Consider the following 20,982-nt stretch of genomic DNA (forward strand, 5'->3'; position numbering starts at 1 on the left):
TGAATATTTAGTTACCTGAATGCAACAAACTCTGCTGAGAATCCTAGCATATTAGAAATTAAATACTGAGGGCAGACAATATTCTTCATAACCATTTAACATTTTGTGTTGTTAAAATACTGCACAATTAATTTTAAAAGAAGTATATAAAATATGCATGACTATTTAAGCCAGCACTAGTTATTTACCCAAATCTTGCTGAGACCAGTCACACTGCTTCAGATCAAGAAGTGAAGTTCGAGAATGGGAGAATGGAAATGTTGAGCTCAGTGGGATGTCTGTGAATGCTTTAAATTTAGATAGAGAAATCAATTCCTCTTCTGCAATTTCTGAAAGTTGCGGCAAGGTGTAAAATATTGTCTGAAAAATAATATTTGGAAAATTGAACTAGCACTGAAAATGCCGAAATATATTAGCCATGAACCAGTCAAAGTGAAGCATTAGTGCCCTATTATAATAAGAGAAACAAAATGATGGTTCGGTCTGTCCCACTCATATTTCAGTGTACAGTCGTATCTTGGATCTCGAATGCCTTGGCTCCCAAACAAATCAGCTCCCAAACGATCGAAACCCGGAAGTGATTGTTCCGGTTGGTGAATGTTCTTTCAGAAGCCAAACATCCAACGGGGCTTCCGCGACTTCTGATTGGCTGCAGGAGCTTCCTGCAGCCAATCAGAAGCAGCGCTTTGGTTTTCCAACGTTTTGGAAGTTGAACAGACTTCCGGAATGGATTCCGTTCAACTTCCAAGGTATGACTGGGCTTAAATCTCATTGACTTTAATGGAAGGCAAGCATATTTAGAGTACAACCCCACCTGCAATGACAGTAGGAAGATAAAATGGACATCATATGGGTATATTAAGAAGATCTGCCGTATCCAAAACCTTCCCACTCCCCTGACATTGGAGGGAAAATACCAAGAGTTGGACTCTGGATTTGGTGGTTCTTCCACCATAAATACTCCACCCTAATTGAACTGCTCTGCCCACCTTCTCTAACTGCATAATGGCAATCCATAAAATAAGACATGTTCCAAGTAAGTAGTCATTTCCCAAAGCACAGGCTTCTATATGAGGTTCAGGGTTGCGTACATCCTGAGGTTGCAAAGAAACGTGAAATTCAGACCCTGGACTTTCATTTTCTTATTTAATGTCTGTTTCTAGCTTTTATGAATGTGTACAATATTGGATAAAATTTCAAGAAATAGAAGGGGTTTAGTGAATTTCCAAATATCTGGGGTGTGTGATTTAAAGGTCCTGTAGCAAAAGCTGAATAAGGAAGCAATCATGTATTATCTGGAAGTAAGTCCAGTTGAGAACAATGGGGCTTATGCCTGTGAAGACATGCACAGGACTGAACTGTACATTAGGCAAAGTAAGCACACATATAAAAACAATATGGTGCAGAATTAGGATGACTTTGGCAGTGAGATTGATGTTTTCAACACACACAAAAATGCCTTTGCTTAATGACCCAAGGTCATCCAGTTAGTTTCTTGAATGAGTGGAAATTTGAAGCCACGTCTCCTTGATCACACTAGCAGTGTCATCGATTAGACAGATCTAAGGTTGTTGTTTTTTAAAAAATAAACAAACAAACCACTGAATATTTATGTACTTACCTCAACACAGTAATCCTTAAGTGGATGAAAGTTTTCAAAGAAAAAGTGTTTTTGGATGCGCTGCCAATTCTTTTTAGCATTCCTGCATTGTAAGCATAATAGTATGATGTATGACAAGAAAATGTCTCAATAAGCCTCTTTTTAGAACGTTACCAAAAGGCAATCCTAACCATGTATATTCAGAAGTAAATCCTAGTTAATTCAATGGGGCTTACTCCCAAGATAAGTCGAGTAAGGATTGCAGCATAATTCTTTTCTATTACGATTTGGTCACTTTCCAACTAGTAAGCACAAGGGTAATTATGAGGTATTACACAACATCGCCTCGATCAAGGGAATTTCTTTGTGGTGCAGAAGCACTAAAACAGCTCCACATGGTTTCCTTTCACACTAAGCTGAGGTCTCTCCACTGAATAAATCACATTTGAGCATACACATATCTGTGAGTTAGATTCTATGGCTGCAACTCATTGATTCATTGTTAAAACTCATTGTTTTAAGCAATATGCATCACAATTCTTTCAGCCCTTTTCTGTGCTGAAACACTTGGGGCAAATTACATATTGCAATTGCTTTTTATGGAATTTAAACAGTAGTTCCCATGATTTGGCAGCGGAAGCTGCTGCAGAACAAACTGGGAAAACTCATTTGTGGGTCTGTGAATCACAACAAATATAAATATATATATAAAATAGTTATCAAATTTAGATCTTTAACTTGTCCCATTTCAGAGGCTCTGGCCAGGTTATAATAATATAATATAATAATAATAATGAAATATATTCAAAGGATTAAACCTTCTTCCCCAGACCGGGCATAGTTCAAATTTGTAATTCTAAACATAATCACCTCAAGAGTAAGATCCACTGAACTCTATGGGACTTTCTGCTGAGTAAAAATGCTTAAGATTTCATTATGATTTGTGTTTATATACAATGCACTATACAAGAGCAATCCTACTTTATACAACTACACTGTTATTACCTGCCTTATTTGGTTCACCACGCAACATTCTTCCAGACATTAAGTCATATATTAAGGGAGCACTTTCAGATAAATTTAACCTCACAGTCTCCCAAAGAATAAACAAATTGCCACACTATTGGTCTCTCCCTTTTACTCCACAAACAACCAGTATCTTCTATCTAATCCATCAATAATAATATGGAAGTGATTGACCTATATTCAAATAAGTGGAGTGCAAGTCAGGTTATTAAAATTCAAGAGACAAGCAGTCTAGTTTTCTGTTTCACAGGCCAGGTATGCTTCTGATGAAAAAGAAATCCCCAGACTTTTTTCATAATTTCACTTTATCTGTTATTGCTGAATTTGGTTTATTTTAAAATGTTCTACCTTGTTCAGATGAGACAACACAACTATGGGTATAACAAAGTGCTCCTTGAGAAAATTAGATTCATCCGTAAGTGGTCTAGAAAGTGTTTTCATTTTGGAGCATCACTAGTTTCATAGCAGTATTTTAAAAGAATTATGTGCTACTAACCCTGTTCCATGCATGCTTTCTGCTTGATTGAGACTACAGTCAATAACTGGAGCTAAAGCTTCAAAATCTTCCACACACAATGCTTTGCACATTCCCCAAATTTTCTTAAGGGCAATTAAAGCATAAAGTCGAACACTGAAATTGTGATGGAAACACCACTGTAGAACGACGACGAGGGCTTTCTTCAAGGCTGGTGTCTAGAGGGAGAAAGGCATTCCTTTAGTAGTTCATACATTTCTCGTAAGAAGTAATATCACTATATGTAAGAAGTCATATAACTATAACTCATCTAATTCCTAATGTGAAACATTTTTAAATAGACACGGCAATGAGCTGGAAGTTCAACTAAAGTTTTATCAAGAAATCCTACATCAAAACATAAGATTTACTCCAGCTTTTAGTCCGTATAGAATTATACTTCTATGCATAGCCTTCAACTCTTAGCTAACTTGCAGCATTATAAACCAACATATATCTGCAAATGTATATTAATTTTAATAATTAATAATAAATTGTCTTCCATCATTCAATAACATATTTTCAAAGTGGCCTACAAATTAAAAACAGAACAAAACAAACGCCAAAACATTGCAAAGTAAAAACTATTAACATTTCTTAATATTGCTAAACAACAACAACAACAACATTTATACCCCACCCAACAACAACAACAACAATAATATTTTATTTATACCCCACCCATCTGGCTGGGTTTCCCCAGCCACTCTGGGTGGCTTCCAACAAAATATTAAAAATATAATAGAACATCAGACATTAAAAACTTCCCTAAACAGGGCTGCCTTCAGATGTCTTCTAAAAGTCAGATAGTTGTTTATTTCCTTGACATTTGATGGGAGGGCATTTCACAGGGCGGCCCCCACTACCGAGAAGGCCCTGTGCCTGGTTCCCTGTAACTTCACTTCTCACAATGAGGGAACCACCAGAAGGCCCTCAGAGCTGGACCTCAGTTAACAGACCAATACATTCTAAAGCAGGCACCTGCAAACTCGTCCCTCCAGATGTTTTGGGACTACAATTCCCACCATCCCTGACCACTGGTCCTGTTAGCTTGGGATGATGGGAGTTGTAGTCCCAAAACATCTGGAGGGCCGAGTTTGGGGATGCTCTAAAGTGAACACCAGTGTTGTGATGTTACAACGTAGTTATTAAAAAGGCTGGGGTGGGGAGCTGTTTTCACATGCAGCCTAAAACTCCTAAGTACAGACGCTACTTGCACAGACCTGGGGAGGACATTCTAGAGCCAGTGCATCACTGCTGAGAAGACCCGATTCTCAGTCACCATTCACTAACTTCTGTAGCTGGAGGTATCTAAAAAAGGGCCTCTCCAGATGACCTTAATGAACAAGCAGGCTTGAATGGGAGCAAGTGGTCTTCAAAATACTGAACTTTACAGGTTGGAACCACTTATTTAAACCTAGAAATGCATGGGGAACCAGTGAAACTTTTAAACATGCAAGATATGGTCCAAATGACCTGTGATAGTCAGCAATCTAGCCAAGTGAAGGCATTGGGGGGGCATTCTACCAGGAGGGGTAAGATGAGTAAGGTGTGGGGGAAATGGATACAGAAAGGTTTTTCTCCCTTTCTCAAAGTACCTGAACCCAGGTCATCTAATTAAGTTGAATGGACAAAATTAAATTGACCTGAACCCAGGTCATCTAATTAATTTGAATGGACAAAATGAAGTACTACTTCACAGCATATAGCTGAACTATGGGATTTGCTGTGATGGTCACCAATATAGATGGCTTTAAAAGGGGATTAGACAAATTCATGGAGGACAGAGCTATCAGCAGCTACTAGTCATGATAGCCATATTCTACATCCAGAATCAGGGGCAGCATATCTCTGAATACCAGCTGCTAGGGCAGGCATAGGCAAACTCGGTCCTCCAGATGTTTTGCGACTACAATTCCCATCATCCCTGATCACTGGTCCTGTTAGCTGGGGATGATGGGAGTTGTAGTCCCAAAACATCTGGAGGGCCGAGTTTGCCTATGCCTGTGCTAGGGAATTAACAGCAGGAGAGACAGCTACTGCACTCATACCCTGCTAGTTGGCTTGCAATTGCTGTCCAGTGGTTTGCCACTGGTTTGGAGTAGATAGGCCTTGGTCTTTTAAGTTTCTGAGTGGTCTTGAAAGGCAGCCCTGTAAAACACATTGCAGTAACCTCAACAAGATGTAGTTAGCGGATTATTATCATTTGTTCCCTACACCCCATTTCTTAGTTTCAACCAAAAAAATCTACCTTCTCAGATATATTTTGGAGAATTACGTCAAAATGTGATATCACTGCTAAAAATGTGCAAATGCTCGTTTTAAGCTGGTCTTCACCCTGGAAAATAAGCCATGTGTTAGTATCAAGGTTTCCCAATGCATGTAGTTCCTTATAGTTTAATTACAGCTTATCAACCAATTTTGAACCCAGAAGCACTCATTCATGCCTCCATAATACAGGGGCTTAACTGCTTTAGCACAATTATTACATATATTATCAACATCAATATATTCAATGGTAAATGTTACCCCTGTCCCTGGAATCCATTTAAGCAAAAAATAATAATAAAAAAATTGAAAAGTACTTGAAGACTCAATAAAAACATATATGATTTATTCACAATTGAACAACCAAATACCTTACTACTCACATAGTTAAAACAATCCCAGAACTTTTGAAGAAAATGAGGAAACTTATGTAGAATCAATATGATATTCCATTCTATTAAGTACTTTACTGATGCTTGATTATTACTATGTCCAGCTTGTAGAATCCTGTCAATAGTTCTCGTTAAAATATCCTAGATAAAATAGCAGGTATGAAATCAATTATACTTTGTAAACCTACTTTATCAAACACACACAAACACACACACTACTCTTTCCTTCCTAGGATTTTAAAAGGGTTTTCTTTCAAAACAGACAACAAACAAAAAAATAAATAAAAAGCAGTAAAAGAGCAAATTAATCATTTCAATTTAGCCAGTCAATTAAGAAAACTAATAGTACAGCCACAAAAGCAACCTACCTTCTTAATTCTAAGCAATTCTTCTTAGGGGAATTATATGCTGGAAGGAAGTCTGACATACTTGTGGTACTATGCACCCCATTTTATAAATAGAAAAGCTGTTTTATTAATTAACTTTCCCTTCATAAGTAATAAAATAAGTAATAAAAACAAATGCTATGAGAAACAGTACCTCATGAAGTTTTGGAAACAGAACTAGCAATGTCTGCCACAGTCGATTTTTAATTCTGTGTTGTAAGGAGTTCACATAATAGCGGTTTTTTGATTTTGACATGAGTTCACCCTGTAGAGAATATAAAGTTGCTCAAGCTGAATGCTTTGGTACTTTAGTTTCTTTCAGTTCTGGTTGAAAAGGTTAATCACAAGGGAGAGTCTAGGTCAAAAGGACAGCAGATGCAGGATTCTTCTTCCTAGCATCTCCAAGCTAGATGAAAGATCACTGAATGCAGCGATTCGCAAGTAAGGAAGACCCTGTACACAACTCTCATAAAGATGACAGTACTCTAGCTGCAGAAATACATCCTGGATTTGAATGCTGTAGATATCTACAGTATACACAGAATGCAAAGAGGAGTTTTGGTTCTCAAAAGCAACAACTATTAAAGTCTAGTGTAGCTCACTCTAGTTTTGGAACTGGTTCCTTCTTCAGGAGCAATCTTACATACTCTGAAGCAGCTAACACAAATATCTGATGTAGCTAACACAATGCTGCTGTATATCTTGCCCCATGATTAATAGGTGTCATATAAGCAGCAACTTTTGGATAAGCTGCTTCATTCACACACCCCAGGCTTTCACATTTTCCATCCCTTATTTTCCATCATTTTCCATCTTATCTTTATTACAAGCTACAATGACAGCAAAACAAGCAAAGAAATGAAGGGCATGATTGCCACAAAACAATAACAGTATGGAAATAACCTCTGTGAGGGTACGGGGGCTGCTATGTCCCCAGCAACCAGAGCAGACCAACTGTCAAAGCCAAGACATATGCACAAAGCACCATAAACAGATACCTACCCTATCAAGTAGTTTCATCACAAAGTCTTCTATAAACTTCTTGTGCAATGTATTTGTCTCATCCAGCAAGCACAAAAATTTGATGGCGCAAACTCTCACATAATGGTCATCCCTGTTCGTACTGTAATACAATATATTACTTTTTTTAATCCTCTGACCGTGTGCTCCCTTTTTTGCATAAGTCACTCCCCATTTCAGCTTTATATTTCAGTGGTGCAAACATATGTTTAAGGGAGCCACAATAATTGACCCCCCCTTCTAATTTGGCTGGGCTGCTAGGATAAATCAAACACTTGCATTTTTACAGGCAGATGCCCTACCAGGATCAAATTTGAAACTGTGGAATTAATCTTGTTGAAGCTATCCAGCATGTTTTATGCCATAGATCAGGAATGAGGAATCTGAGGCTGGGGGGGGGGCCAAATGTGGCTCTTATAACAAGATTAAGAATTTACCTAGCTCAACATGCTGTTTCTGTCTGACCATATCATGGAAACAAAATCTAAAGAGCTATTTTACACATGTCCAAAAGGCTTGGGACATGCCTAGGAGGATTTTTCACTTCCCATCTTCAAATGGCAAACAACTTTTGAAACTCTGCTCAGTTTCAAAAGCATGGAAGACTGCTGTTCAAAACACAAAAGCCCAGAATCCCATTGGATGAACAAAACTAGTTGTGCAGTTCTCTGGATCCTGGCTATAATGTTTGTAAGAGCACAGTTTCCTTGTTATCTTCTTTTTCATGATGACTTCCTAGCACCCTGCTGTTTAGATAATTTTTCCTGAAACACAATTCAGGAAACAATGAGTCAGAAGAAACAGAAGTGGGGAGATGAATGTTATGAATGGTACAGATACAGTGAATTATGACTATTATAAAACCAGGTGACGAAATACCGACCTTTCTGTAACAACATTTGCTGCACATTCATCTCCAAGATTTTCTATAAAAGCACATACTTCCTGAACGAGTCTTGATGTATTTAAAAGGAGAAGGAAAAAAAACAGATTTTTTTTTCAATATTTACTTATTATAGTTTAAGGTTCCCTGCCATCAGAAATCCACATAAAAGGGAGAAATTTCTTTGTTCTGCATTATTAACATAAACATCATAATCATACCAATCTCCTTCACCCCCAGCCTATAAATGGATGATATAATAAAGCGGGAAATTTGTACAGAGCTTCAGAAACTAAGGTTTGCTGGAAATGCAGTTCACTACCCTGAGAAATTAAGGAATCTCCATGTTAATTATGTTTCTATTTTTATAGACTTGTTATAATTTCTATTCTTTGAAAAGTCTGGTATGTATTGTTGATATCTCTGACCCCCATTTTGTCTCTGCTTCAATATTTCTAACCTGTTTCCTGTGAGGATTTTGTTTATGCTTCATTTTGCATTTAATAAAATAATGAAAAAATAGATAAATCCATAAGGACAACAGAAAGTCTTGTGGTACAGATCCATGCAAAATAATACATAATAAATGTACTGATCTTTAAGATGACACAAGACACTTTGAAGTCCTGCTTGCACAACAGGATATCCTCTTCCTCTTCTCCCTCCAGGCTCAAGTTCTCCTGAGGAGGATCCCTAAACCCTTGAGCCAATACAGTCGTACCTTAGAAGTTGAATGGAATCCGTTCCGGAAGTCCATTTGACTTCCAACGCATTTGAAAACCAAAGTTTGGTTTCTGATTGGCTGCTAGAAGCTCCTGCAGCCAATCGGAAGCTGCAGAAGTCCCGTCGGATGTTCGGCTTCCAAAAGAATGTTCAAAAACTGGAACAATCACTTCCGGGTTTCAATTGTTCGGGTGCCAAATTGTTCAAGAACTAGGCTGTTCGAAAACCAAGGTATGCCTGTATTGGGGCTATGCAGAGAGCTGGAGGCAGTAGAAGGGAAGGGAAATGAAAGGGAAGCCCCATTGCTCAAGTGAAACTTTGTTCCCCTTCTGTATAGACACCATTGGATACAACCCTTTGTTATTTTTGCTACAACAAAAACCAACTCTGGAGATTATTACATAAATCAGCAATACATTTCCCAAGTGCAACACAAAAGTAACATTGCTTTTGTTTTTACCTTTGATCACGCCTGAAAACAGTTCCAAATAAACAGGCCTCTACAACAAGTTCACTGTAATTGCTAGCATTTGAAAAAGCCTTTTCAACAGCATTCGGGTCATCAGAAGTAGGAAATAGCCAAGACTGACAGCAGTAAGTCAACAACATATTAAAGACGCCAGTCCTTGTTGAAGACATTTCAATCATCTGAAATATGATCTTAAAGAGGGGGAAATCATTTCAATCATTTACTGGTTTTAGCATATTTTAAAATAAGCAAGTCTTGTTTTAGTGGGTACAAACGAATACTTCTGTAAAAGCAAGTTAGCATTAAAAGTTCACATTTTGCATACTACTGTTTAAGTAACATTTTTCTCCTATACTTTCCTGCATTTTAAGAAGTTTAAGAAACATGGATTTGAAGTAAAACAAAAGCATACGAAGTTTATATAGTTATACAGTTAAACCTTGGTTGCTGAACGTAATCTGTTCCGGAAGCCCATGCGGCGTCCGAATGGTTGCAGGAGCTTCCTGCACTCAGCGGAAGCCACGTTGGACATTTAGCTTCCAAAAAATGTTCAAAAACTGGAGGATTTACTTCCCGGTTTTTGGCGTTCGGGACCCGAGGTTTGACTGTATAGCATACATAGTTTATATCCTTAGCTGTCATTTTTACACAAGTCTGATGGGAGGCAGTTTATATTCTGCATAGGTACTGTCAGGTACTGGTGTGGTTGCTCGAGAGCAAACAGGCAAAACTCCAACCTGTCTTTTCCAGGCTTTATTATCTGTACAAAACTATTTACAGTGCAGAGCGTTGCAAGTCCATGTCGGCTCAGTCGCTGGCAGAATCTGGGAGTGGGCGGTCCTTATACCTTCCCCAGCACAACAGTCATGTGACCCCCATCCTTCTCCTCCCCTCTCTGCGCCCAAACCTACTGCACAGAGTGGGCGCTGGCAAAGGGGGACTTGCCTCCCCTCCACTTTGCTCAGGCTCGGTGTTGAGGCTCTCCCTAGCATCTTCTGATCCCTGCGCCCCTTCCCCACTGGAGGTGGGGCTTCCCTCCTCGCCAGAGTAAGAACTGCTTCGCAAGATTTTCGGAGGCTCCCTGTAACACAATTGCCCTTCCACCTCTCGCCTCTGAGCTGATGGCAGTTCCCTGACAGGTACATAGGAGGTGGCCTTTTACCAAGTGAGACCATTGGTCCATCTTCCTCAATACTGTCTACACTGAGTGGCAGCAGCTTTTGTAGTTTCAGGGAGGAGTTTCTCCCAACTGTACCAGGGATTGAACCTATGACCTTCTGGATGCAAAGCATATTCTTTACTACTGAACTACATCCCTAGATTTAGTGGTTAAAAACATAACAGCAACCAAGCTTCCATATATTTGCTTCATACTGACCTGGGGAAAAGCTCAATTAAAGATTATGAACAAGTTTTCAAAATCATAGTTCTTAAACAAGATAGCATAAGATTTTGTCTCTAATTGATCGAAGAATCTCTGAACTGGGAAACTAGGTTACCAGCTCCAGAACAACCTAGGATATTAACCAAATTAAAACAATGATTTGATTCTGCCTTCTTCCAGAGTTAGTAACAATAGTTTCCCAGTTAACCAGGGGATTCCAAGTTTAACCATGGCTCAAGGGCTATGTGCAGAAGCAGAACACTTGTGCACACCTCAGGTTAACAAGCTGAGATACGATAATCTGAACACAACTGCCAAGAACAGAGGTTGCAAGAATAACAAGAAATGTAAAACATTTACCTCTTTTATCCTGGTGTATGCCTGACTTTTGTTCTTTGCTGCGGCAGCAAGAATTTCAGGATCAAACACAAACTGAACAAAAGCTTTTAGATTGGGCCAAAAGATCAGCTGTGTGTTACTAAGAGCAAATATAATTTTCCATGCTAAGTCAAAAGCCTCTATGCACAGAGATTCAGAGGATTCCAAAAGCTAAAGGCAAAAAGAAGTAGCATTTAGTTTTTCATAAAATATAAAGCCATGTAATAAAGTCATACGTTGTTTTAAACCATTTACCTTGGAAACGACTATTTTCATGGAATGAAACACAGGTAAGATATGATCAGAAGGAAGAATTGTCATTGCTTCCAGCGCAGACTGTAAAATTCTTGTGCATTTTTGAACATCTGGCAAAAAGTGCTCTATATATTTGTCCTTAGAAAGCTTTTGATAATTATTTAGAACAAAATGAAGACAAACCCACTGATCATGTATATAACACGCTACAATTTTCCCCCATCCTTGATGAGATGCTGGCTCTTCAAGATAACTGTAATAAAAGTTGAAAAATATTTCAGTTCACCTTTGCTTTTTTAAAAAAAGAGAAATGTACTATATTGTACTCCAAGGAAAGGAATAGACTAAATTAAATGTCTAGCAACAGCTCAAGACCCAATAACATTAATTAACAGCACAACCCCACAGACATAACTGGGAACATACTTCCAAGCTCATGATCACATAGAAGTTAACTAAGGCTGCAATCCTAACCTCACTTACCTGGGATTAAACTTCATATACATCAATGGGACTTACTCCTGAATAGTAGACATGGTTAGGATTGCAGTCTAAATCCTAAGAGTAAAATGCTTACATATTAGGAAATGGGATAATAGGAACACATCTAGAACAGGAATGGCAGAAGACTAAAGAAGCCTTTAAGGTATTCTGCTTTTATATATATATATAAACGTAGGATTTAAGAAAACAGATAGAAGTTAGAATAGTAGATTTCTCTCCAATTAAAATTTGTTAAACAAAGTGATTAACACAAATACCTATCTTTTTCCATACTGCAAGGCTTCTTTAATACATGGTTAAGTTGAGCACAGGAAATAGTTGTTTTTAGGGTTTCAACAGCTGGGAGAGATTCAAGCTGAAGATCTGGCTTCTGATCAATAATTTCACAAATCACACTTAGCGATGCCATACTCACTACCTTCTGAATCTGTTCCCCAAGTTTTACCTCCTGAAAGCAAAGTTACACAGGTAATTTTCAAACTCTTACAATGTGTTCTGATAAAGTATGGAAAAAATAAAAATATTAATAAAAATAATTATACCAGTCTGAATACAGAATAAAAGGTCTGTTCCACATAGGAGCATTACCCTTTGTCTCTTAAATATATTAAAGAGTTTAATTTAAAAAACTCAAATATTTGACACATTTTATATGTAGCTGTTCAGCAAATAAGGTAGATGAAGAGAAGCCCCTTTTCCTCCCCCAGCATATATTCAGCTGCCTGGTGGTTTGAATAGATTAGATTAACGTTGTGAGGAGGAAACATGGCATGTTCTACACAAGATGGAGACAAAGGGATGGGAACAGGGCCTGTACAGCGAAAGTAGGATATGAAGACTGGGCCTGAAGGAAGGTGTTGCCTTTGGGTTGGAGGAAAGCAGCAGGCTGAGTATGGAATTAGGCAGGGACTCGATTTCCTTCTAATGTCAAACTGTAAGGATTTGTATAATTCCCACATGAACCATCTAACACAAGATGATTATCAGAAAATATGGCCACTTTTTATTTCAAGGTTTTCTTCTTTTTATACCTATTGCCCAAACTCTTGATATCAAAGCACAAATAGAGAAGTGTGTGAGTCTCACTTTACATTCCTTTTCACTAGCTACATTGAGGTATTTTGTACTGGCTTGGAGGCAAAGCGACATCACAAATTCTTTTTGAAACTTCCCACCAACTTTCAAAAGCAATTTGCCATTAGACATGGAGGGCACTTGGCTCACGTAAGCAGTTTCACAGCTCTTTGGAGCCCTAATAAACTGATCTGGTCTTATTTCAATACAGCACTAAAAATTGGGATATCTGACCACAGTCTGTTTTCATTACTTTTAGATTACACATGAGAAAACTGGAAAACATTAGCTGGTAAATGTATCTGTATCTATTATGTCATATCTAGAGTATCTGGTTTTCTACTGTAAACAGAAGAGTGCCACAACATTTTTAAATCCAAGCTGCTCTCCTCTCCCTTCAAAAGTAGTACAAAGGAGTATTATGTGAAAATATGTGCACTGTGCCTAAGCATTATGACTCAACTTAAGACAAAATTACCTTTTCACTATTTCCCTCTTGAACACTGCAGAGAGAGGTATTTATCAGAGAGGAGATGAAGCTGCAGATGGATGGTCCTTTTTTCCAGCCATTGACTGAGCAAATGTTCATCAGCTCTGACAACACTTCTAGATATAAATTACAGCGCTGCAGATCTGACATCTGAAGGGATACATTATTACAGGTGTCCATTAAAACAATACCTAGGAGATACGAGTCTGCACAATTAATTACTTTAATATAATGCAAAGTATCTACTTTAGACACGCTCAGTATAATTTTTGACTTTTCTTTAACTGGCATGTTGCCTCCAGGCCACACCATGGACTGCCTTGAAAACAAACAAACAAACAAATCTCTGCTTCAAAAGCAGATTGCCATGTGACACAGAAGGCTGCTGATATAAGATACATTTGGGCATGCAAAACTATGTTGATGTTTAATTAGATCCAGATCTAATCATTCTTGTTCTGCAGAGAGCTCTTCAAAGCATTAACAGAGTCCTAATGTCCTTCCGTCCCCCTGCTTGGCATGAATGCACGAATGTGCAGGCAGGCAGCATACAAGAGCAGGTCATAGAATCAAAGGTCTGCATGTCCCCATCCATCCCCACATTCTGCTCGAGTTCTGACAGGCAACTGCTTCACATTAATCTAACAGCCTCAATGGCCTGGCTTGCACACCACACACTAAACCTTAGTTAAAAACCAATGTGAATACTACACCAGTTCCTCCATCACAATAACTTGTCAACCAACATACTCATTTTAACTGTGTGACTGGATCTGCACTTTTGCATTTGGTTTCAAATATTTTTACATGGCTAGAGGGAAATTTTAAAACATCCGTTTTGGTAAATGCTTTTCACAATGTTTGTTGACAAGGCATTTCTCTTTTAAATATTTTTCTGAACGTTCCAAATGAATACACTTTCACAATATTGCTACCCTTCTGAATTAAGAGAATAATAATTCCAAGCCAATATTTACACTAAGTACTTACGGTATTTAATTCATTTGCTGTAAGTCTTCTGAGGAGAAAATCCAAAATACTTTCTGTGGCAGTCATAAATGAATTCTGGAGAAATGCTATTATCCCATCTGTATGGAGATACATTTAATTAAAATACTGGTAGTACCATTGTTCCCAAAGCTGAACAGTAAACCTGCAACTTATGCAGGGGTTATAGAATCATAGAATCATAGAATCATAGAATTGGAAGAGACCACAAGGGCCAAGCAGGAAACACCATCAGAGCACTCCTGGCATATGGTTGTCAAGCCTCTGCTTAAAGACCTCCAAAGAAGGAGACTCCACCACACTCCTTGGCAGCAAATTCCACTGTCGAACAGCTCTTACTGTTACTTATTACGGTTGCATTCTGGGGATTGCCCCTAAAACCAAAATTGTGTCTAGCCAAAACTCCCTGGGTTCAAGGGCAAGTAGAATTGCCAAAGTCCAGCAATCCTGCCTGTTTTCTGCCCCTTGCTCCTTTTTATTTAGTGTTTAGGGTTTTTGCCATATGTGTAAAAGCCGAATGCGCACAAGTTAAATGTTGCAGGCTTACAGTATCATACACATGTGATGTAGTACACAATGAAATTACCATGGTGAAGCATATAATAGGATATATCATTCAAAATGACAGACACACACCCCAAATCACAGTTCACAGTCCCCAAATGCATGCTTTTACTTAAAAAAAAAAAAAGTAGAATGCATTATTGATCACCCCAGTTTCTAAATGTCTGGCATTCTAAAGGCAGCTCTTGGGGCCATTTTGAATGGCAATTTTAAAGAATTAATCCAGAGATAAAGCATGCTGAAAGGGGCTGGTAGAACCAAACTTTCCCACCCTCTCCCTTCCTCCGCTGCCCTGAAAAGCCTCTCCCTGTGGACAGGAGTCCCTGTTGAATGAGGTGGGGCAGAGGCTGGGATGCCGGGTGTAGGGAGAGATCCCTGAAAAGTAGAGGTAACTTCTCCCTTTCTCCCCACCCTCCTGTGCCACAGGGCAGCCCATTCAGCAGGGTCCCAGGACCTTCAGTAAGGACTTTGAGGTGGGATGGGGGTGTTGGGGGCCTGCTGGTGGGTGGATGGGGCAGCAAAGCACTTCCACCAGCCCCCTTCACCTTTACCAAACCTCTTGATCAAACCCACAAAGATGTTTATAACAACAGCTATATTTTAGAATTACTTTTCATTCTGTATGCCTCATTCTGAAGAAAAATAGAACCCCTACTTGTAAGGCAAAACAGGACCAAGATTACCAGGTTTATCAACACTAACTGTATACCACACGGTAGCTTAATAATTTTTTCTGAGGTATCCAAATTATCTCAGAATTTAGATGTTTGTAAAGAATATAGTAATTCCTTATTAGATGCATTCTGGACATTTTTAATACGGCCATTTGCTTTTAATGTGAATTCCTGTTTCAAAGCGACTTACTACAATTTTTTTTTTGATGAGTGTATTAGCCTAATTTTGTTACACCAGTTAGAAGGGCAAGATTCATAAGAGCAACATACTGAATATACCACTAACCAACTTGTGGACTGGAACATTTGATTGAACAAGTCTGCAGTAGCTTCAATAGCAGCTGTAGGCTTTTATCAGTTTTCAGTGATGAGATGTAGGGATTAGTGCCAAGTTTCAGCAAGACATCTAGCAGAGGGTTTAGGAGAGCCTTCAGCTCAATCCGTTCTGTGCTGCCATTGACACTACACAAAACAAACATTAAAAAGAGAAACATAGTCCACTGTCTGTATTGCTGACTTCTGGGTAGATTCACCTTCCAACTGAGCAAAAAGCAGGAGAACATACCTCAGCCTACATTGTATGCTATCAAGCAGGAATGGTGTCACATTCGAACACCCAGTGCTGACATTGTTTATTTAGTTATTTTTAAAGAGTGGATAAACCAAAATTAATACACAAAATGTTCCAACATTTGTTTATACTCTGGGAAAACACAACAGTGGTTAGTAACAGATGACAGGAGGTTTTTTTGATAGCTGAAGGCAGTTTGAAAGACAGAAAGCTGCTTGTACTGGGGACACATAACCAACTTTTGGCTCCCTCTCTGTCTCTCTCTCTCTCTCATTCTCTCTTGTATTATTTAGAAAATCTGTAAAGCCTGTTTGGCCAGAGACAACAGCGGAACAGAAGAAACACATGCAATGTGGTCTCCCAAACCATTTTCAATTGTCTTAAAAAACAAATGCCCAATCAAGTCATTTTTTTCCTTATGGTGCCAGCCTCTAGGTAGTAATCAAGGAATAGACAATAAGTCAACACTCCACCAATCCAAGTTGCTCGTAGGAATTATGAACTCAAAGCTCCTGAAATACCTCTGAATTCACTGGCTGTGTCACAAAAGTTTGTTATTATCTGTACAAATCACTTTGTCCACACACACTGAAAATAAACAATAAATTTCTATGCAAGATGTAGGCAAGGTAATCCACAAAACATTCAAGCAAACATCTCTGTGCTTAAAGCCAATTTGTGAGCTGCCTTACACCAAATATGACCAACAGCTCATTTAAAGCGAACTCAAAATGTCATTGTTAAGAAAGTGTTTTAAGAACCCAATTTTTTTTTGTGCTATTTCATATATATATACAATCTTTACATTATGCACTTAGCTCTAACCTTTCCTTGGATGTAATATACTAAAGCTAATAGGACAAAGCCTGCTCAAGTGACTTGTGGTCCACATTCAAAGCAAATGCAAAGAAAACAGGGTGTCTACCTGTATACATGTTTCATCTCTTCCACATCTGCAGTCAGCAGAATCATTGTAGCAACAAGTTTAGCTTCAAACCAGTCAGGCATAAGGCAGTCTTCCGCAGCTGTAAAAAAATAATACTAGTTTTTACAATGTTGCAGAGCTCTGTCTGAACAAGTATGTCATGACGTTGCAGCACGGGTGCAGACGCGCTGGGCACCCATAGTCTGGGGCCCCGAGTCAGCACCGCTGGCTTCTCCTGTGCCAGCAAAGTGGTTCTGGAGGGAAAGGGAGAAGGATCAACGATGGTAAGGGGCTTTGCTAGAGAACACATGCTGAGATAATGCGTTCTGTAGCTAAAAGTCTCTGACAGAAGTGTCACGCACAGAAATAAAATGAAATAAGCAATGAAGCTGATTGTTTTTATGAATGCTGTTGTACGATATGCTTTGAAGTAGACTCTTTAGTTAATAGAACATAGAAGCAACTGAGATAAGAACTGCGCTTGAGAACTTCAGTCATTTTAATAATTTACCAGGACTTTGGAAATCCTATTACCAGTTAAATTAGTGAACAATATGCCTAGTGATTTTAATGAGGGATAAACCCCAGGAAATTAATACAAAATGCGTAGGAAGCAAAGAGCTACTTTATATATGCTGAAGGGCTTGTGCACACACAGTGGGATTTTTAACATTTTTGCTTTGAACAGAATGTCACACCAGTGCTTTTCAAACTCCTCTTGGATTCAAAAGTGGTTTGCCAGGAGGCATGCGCGGCTACTTTTCCACAAGCACAAATCCAACCCCCTTCTTGAAGCATGTAATTCATCAAATCTGAGTCTTTATAAATATTTGCAAAGAGCTTCTATACAAAAACAAACTTGGTGTCATTGTCCCAGCAGTAGGGCAGTGAAACCCACAAAGGATTTCAGAATAATTGGGGATTCTGGTAAGGTGTGCAGAAATATATTACATTGCAATCTACCTCTGATCTTCGACCCCTCCTCACAAAGCACCACCTTCAAAACAACATCATGTATATGGAAGACACAAGATCTACCCACCGTGGAGGAATGGCAGACGCAAGTGATCGACTACATGGAGATGGCTGAAATGACTGGCAGAATCCGTGATCAGGGAGAAGATTTGATTGAACAGGATTGGAAAAAGTTTAAGGACTATTTACAAAAATACTGTAAAATCTTTGAGTGTTAATATGATGTGGGAAGTGAAGGTAACAGGGTTTGTGTGATTTGGTTAAATGTGAATAAAAAGAAGAATGTTAAAAAGGATAGGGGGTTATGAACAGAACATTATTATGTCATAGTATATAAGATGAGGTATGGATTAAAATAATGGAAAATCGGGACATAATAACTAGAAGAATATAAAATTAAGTATGGTTTAAATAAGGTTTTGAATTTGCTGAATTTGATTGGAATAAAGAGGAACACAAAAAAGGGGGATGTGAGGAGGTCAAGACAGAGGGGTATGGAACTTTATAAATTTAAGAAAATGGGTTTTTCTTTTTTCTTTTTTCCTATTTTTCTTTTTTTCTGCTATATATTTTTGTTTTTCTGTTGTATTTGTTTTTTATATGAACTTTATGTATGGAAATGATACATTTTGAAATGATGAATCTTTTGTTTTGTAAAATCTTAATAAACATTTATTTAAAAACAAAACAAAACCAAACAACATCATGTATAAACCAGCAAGTGTTCCAAACGCTTTTATGCAGAGCTAAATAATCCTTAATCCTTAGGAATGGAACTATTTAACAAATGGGCTGATTGCTTACATAAACAGTATTATTTATAATATTAATAAAACTACTTACAATTGGCTATAGGTGTTTTCAGATAATCCTCCACAAGGGATTGTGCATAAACACTTAATGCAGTTTTGTCTTGAGGCACATTGCAGTTTAAAGGCTTTCGAAAGTGCTTGTCATTTACACGCAACCAATTACAAAGCTAAGAAAAACAAAATGATTTTTTCATTTATTTTTGTTTTATTTGTTAAATTTCTATACTTCCCTGCATTCAAAGATCACAGGGCAGTTTACAGCATAGAAACACAAAAGGCTTAATCGTAATCATAATAATACACATCTAAAATGCCATAATGACTAACCAATTTCACAATAGTTTGCTTTCACTTCTCTCACCATTGTCCACAAAACAGTCCCTCTGCCTAATGACTCCTCTGGTTTCAGAGATACAATGAAGTTTGCAATATCTGAAAGGGATACTTTCTCCTAAGGAAAGAAATGTAAGTAACATTCATTTGAAACCAAGAAAAACAATATTTAGGTTCAGAGCTGTGTTAATCATTTTGCAATGTTACACATCCCTCCCTACTCCAAACTCCTTGAAGCTTAATAGCAAAGTACCACAATGCAATAGAACGAAGCGCAAGGTGCAATATGCAAAGATGTCATCGCAAGTCTAACACAGTACTTAGGGTAGTCATACATTCTAATGCCACAATGCTGTGTTTAAGAATGCCCAAGCCAATGGCCTTTGTTTTCTGAAAACTTGGCATCTAGAAAAATGAAGCAAAGGAGGAAAACATTTCACCTGAGATTTAAGAATGGTAATCAAATGATTCTAAAATTCTGTATCTTTTAATCCAAAGAAGTAGCAAACCTTATCCACTAAAGCTTTATAAAAGCACTCAGCTATATTTGATGCCTTTCCCAGTGCAACTATACTTCAGAATAGGAACACTTACTACATCTGTCAAGAGTATAGCTGCTTTAAGAAGATAGCACTGAGCAGCTCCCCGCAGGAGAATCTGATGGGTGATCATGGTGCACTGCAGGACATCTCTGCAAACGGATAAGATACATGCTTTGAAAAGTTAAAACAATGAACTGAGGACTATTCACATGAACAACACTCAAAATGGTACCTCAGAGCTAGGAGTCCTTCAGTATCTAGTACTCTATATGCTGGAAGATTTGCCAGTGCCATGGACAGAAACAAAATTGGAACAGCACACCAGTGCCTATTGCTCATCTTCTGTATAAACTTTAACAAAAAACTACCTTTAAAGAACAAAAGAAAAAGAAGATTTTTGTTAAATCATCTAACATAAAACCATGCTTTTTTAAAAAAATCATTTTTATTAATTTTCCAATAAAAAGCATCCAATTAATATATCCAATCATAATCCAGTTTAAAATAAAAAGACCAAATTATAATCCAAATTATAATTATTACTTTTTCAGAGCTCCCCACAGTCTGGACCTCTGATGCATATCTCCATATCTGTCCTGCCTCTCCTTGTTGTTTCCATATTTTCCACATCTCAATTTTAACGCTTCAAAATTCTAACATAAAACAATGCTAACCCCAAAAGTATGCCCAGCAGTAGAAAGCCATTTTTCCAAGCGAAAAAAATGCATTACATTCCCTAAATCCAAATGATCTCTTCATTAATTCCAACCTCAACAGCTTGTTTGACCTCAGATGTACGTGCCAGCAGAGAAAAACATGGTAGTACAGGTGGTAACCGTTTTGCACACGTCCAATTGCTGCATGACCACCAACATGCAGGTCCTTTTGGACCCAGAAGAAGGGCGGAATGGGGACAGAGTGAGACGGGGCAGGGCAGGCTCCCCCAACATGCACAGGGGCCAGGAATACAACCCTCACACAAAATTGTTGCTGTCTGTACAACACACAGCAGGTGCAGGACAGAGCAGCATTATGACACTGTACACATGCTGACTTACATGGGCAGAAGAACACCACAAACCTGCTATGCATGTGAATGATTCCTGAGTGTAAACGCTTTCACCATCTCCCTCAGATTCTGACCCCAACCACCATGGAAAGCATAACTAAAGGAAAGTCAATGTAGGCCAGTGCTTAGAGTGTATGACTAGG

General features: G+C 38.3%; 1 protein-coding gene across 1 annotated transcript in view; it reads right to left on the reverse strand.

The window, feature by feature from the left end:
• Window positions 1-20,982, reverse strand: part of TARBP1 (TAR (HIV-1) RNA binding protein 1) — a 31,354-nt gene that overhangs the window by 2,488 nt on the left and 7,884 nt on the right. Inside the window, exons 7-26 of the mRNA XM_053382537.1 lie at window positions 20,003-20,138; window positions 19,823-19,919; window positions 19,257-19,346; window positions 18,927-19,062; window positions 17,109-17,208; window positions 15,899-16,074; window positions 14,357-14,454; window positions 13,355-13,516; window positions 12,060-12,250; window positions 11,299-11,551; window positions 11,026-11,214; window positions 9,273-9,472; window positions 8,090-8,161; window positions 7,189-7,309; window positions 6,341-6,451; window positions 5,792-5,941; window positions 5,392-5,478; window positions 3,123-3,319; window positions 1,622-1,703; window positions 189-360 (exon numbers count right to left, since the gene is read on the reverse strand). Of these exons, the coding sequence (XP_053238512.1) occupies window positions 189-360; window positions 1,622-1,703; window positions 3,123-3,319; window positions 5,392-5,478; window positions 5,792-5,941; window positions 6,341-6,451; window positions 7,189-7,309; window positions 8,090-8,161; window positions 9,273-9,472; window positions 11,026-11,214; window positions 11,299-11,551; window positions 12,060-12,250; window positions 13,355-13,516; window positions 14,357-14,454; window positions 15,899-16,074; window positions 17,109-17,208; window positions 18,927-19,062; window positions 19,257-19,346; window positions 19,823-19,919; window positions 20,003-20,138 (2,820 nt within the window). The remainder of the gene's footprint in view (window positions 1-188; window positions 361-1,621; window positions 1,704-3,122; window positions 3,320-5,391; window positions 5,479-5,791; window positions 5,942-6,340; window positions 6,452-7,188; window positions 7,310-8,089; window positions 8,162-9,272; window positions 9,473-11,025; window positions 11,215-11,298; window positions 11,552-12,059; window positions 12,251-13,354; window positions 13,517-14,356; window positions 14,455-15,898; window positions 16,075-17,108; window positions 17,209-18,926; window positions 19,063-19,256; window positions 19,347-19,822; window positions 19,920-20,002; window positions 20,139-20,982) is intronic.

Source organism: Podarcis raffonei, chromosome 3, assembly GCF_027172205.1.
Source record: "Podarcis raffonei isolate rPodRaf1 chromosome 3, rPodRaf1.pri, whole genome shotgun sequence".
Lineage (NCBI taxonomy): Eukaryota > Metazoa > Chordata > Lepidosauria > Squamata > Lacertidae > Podarcis > Podarcis raffonei.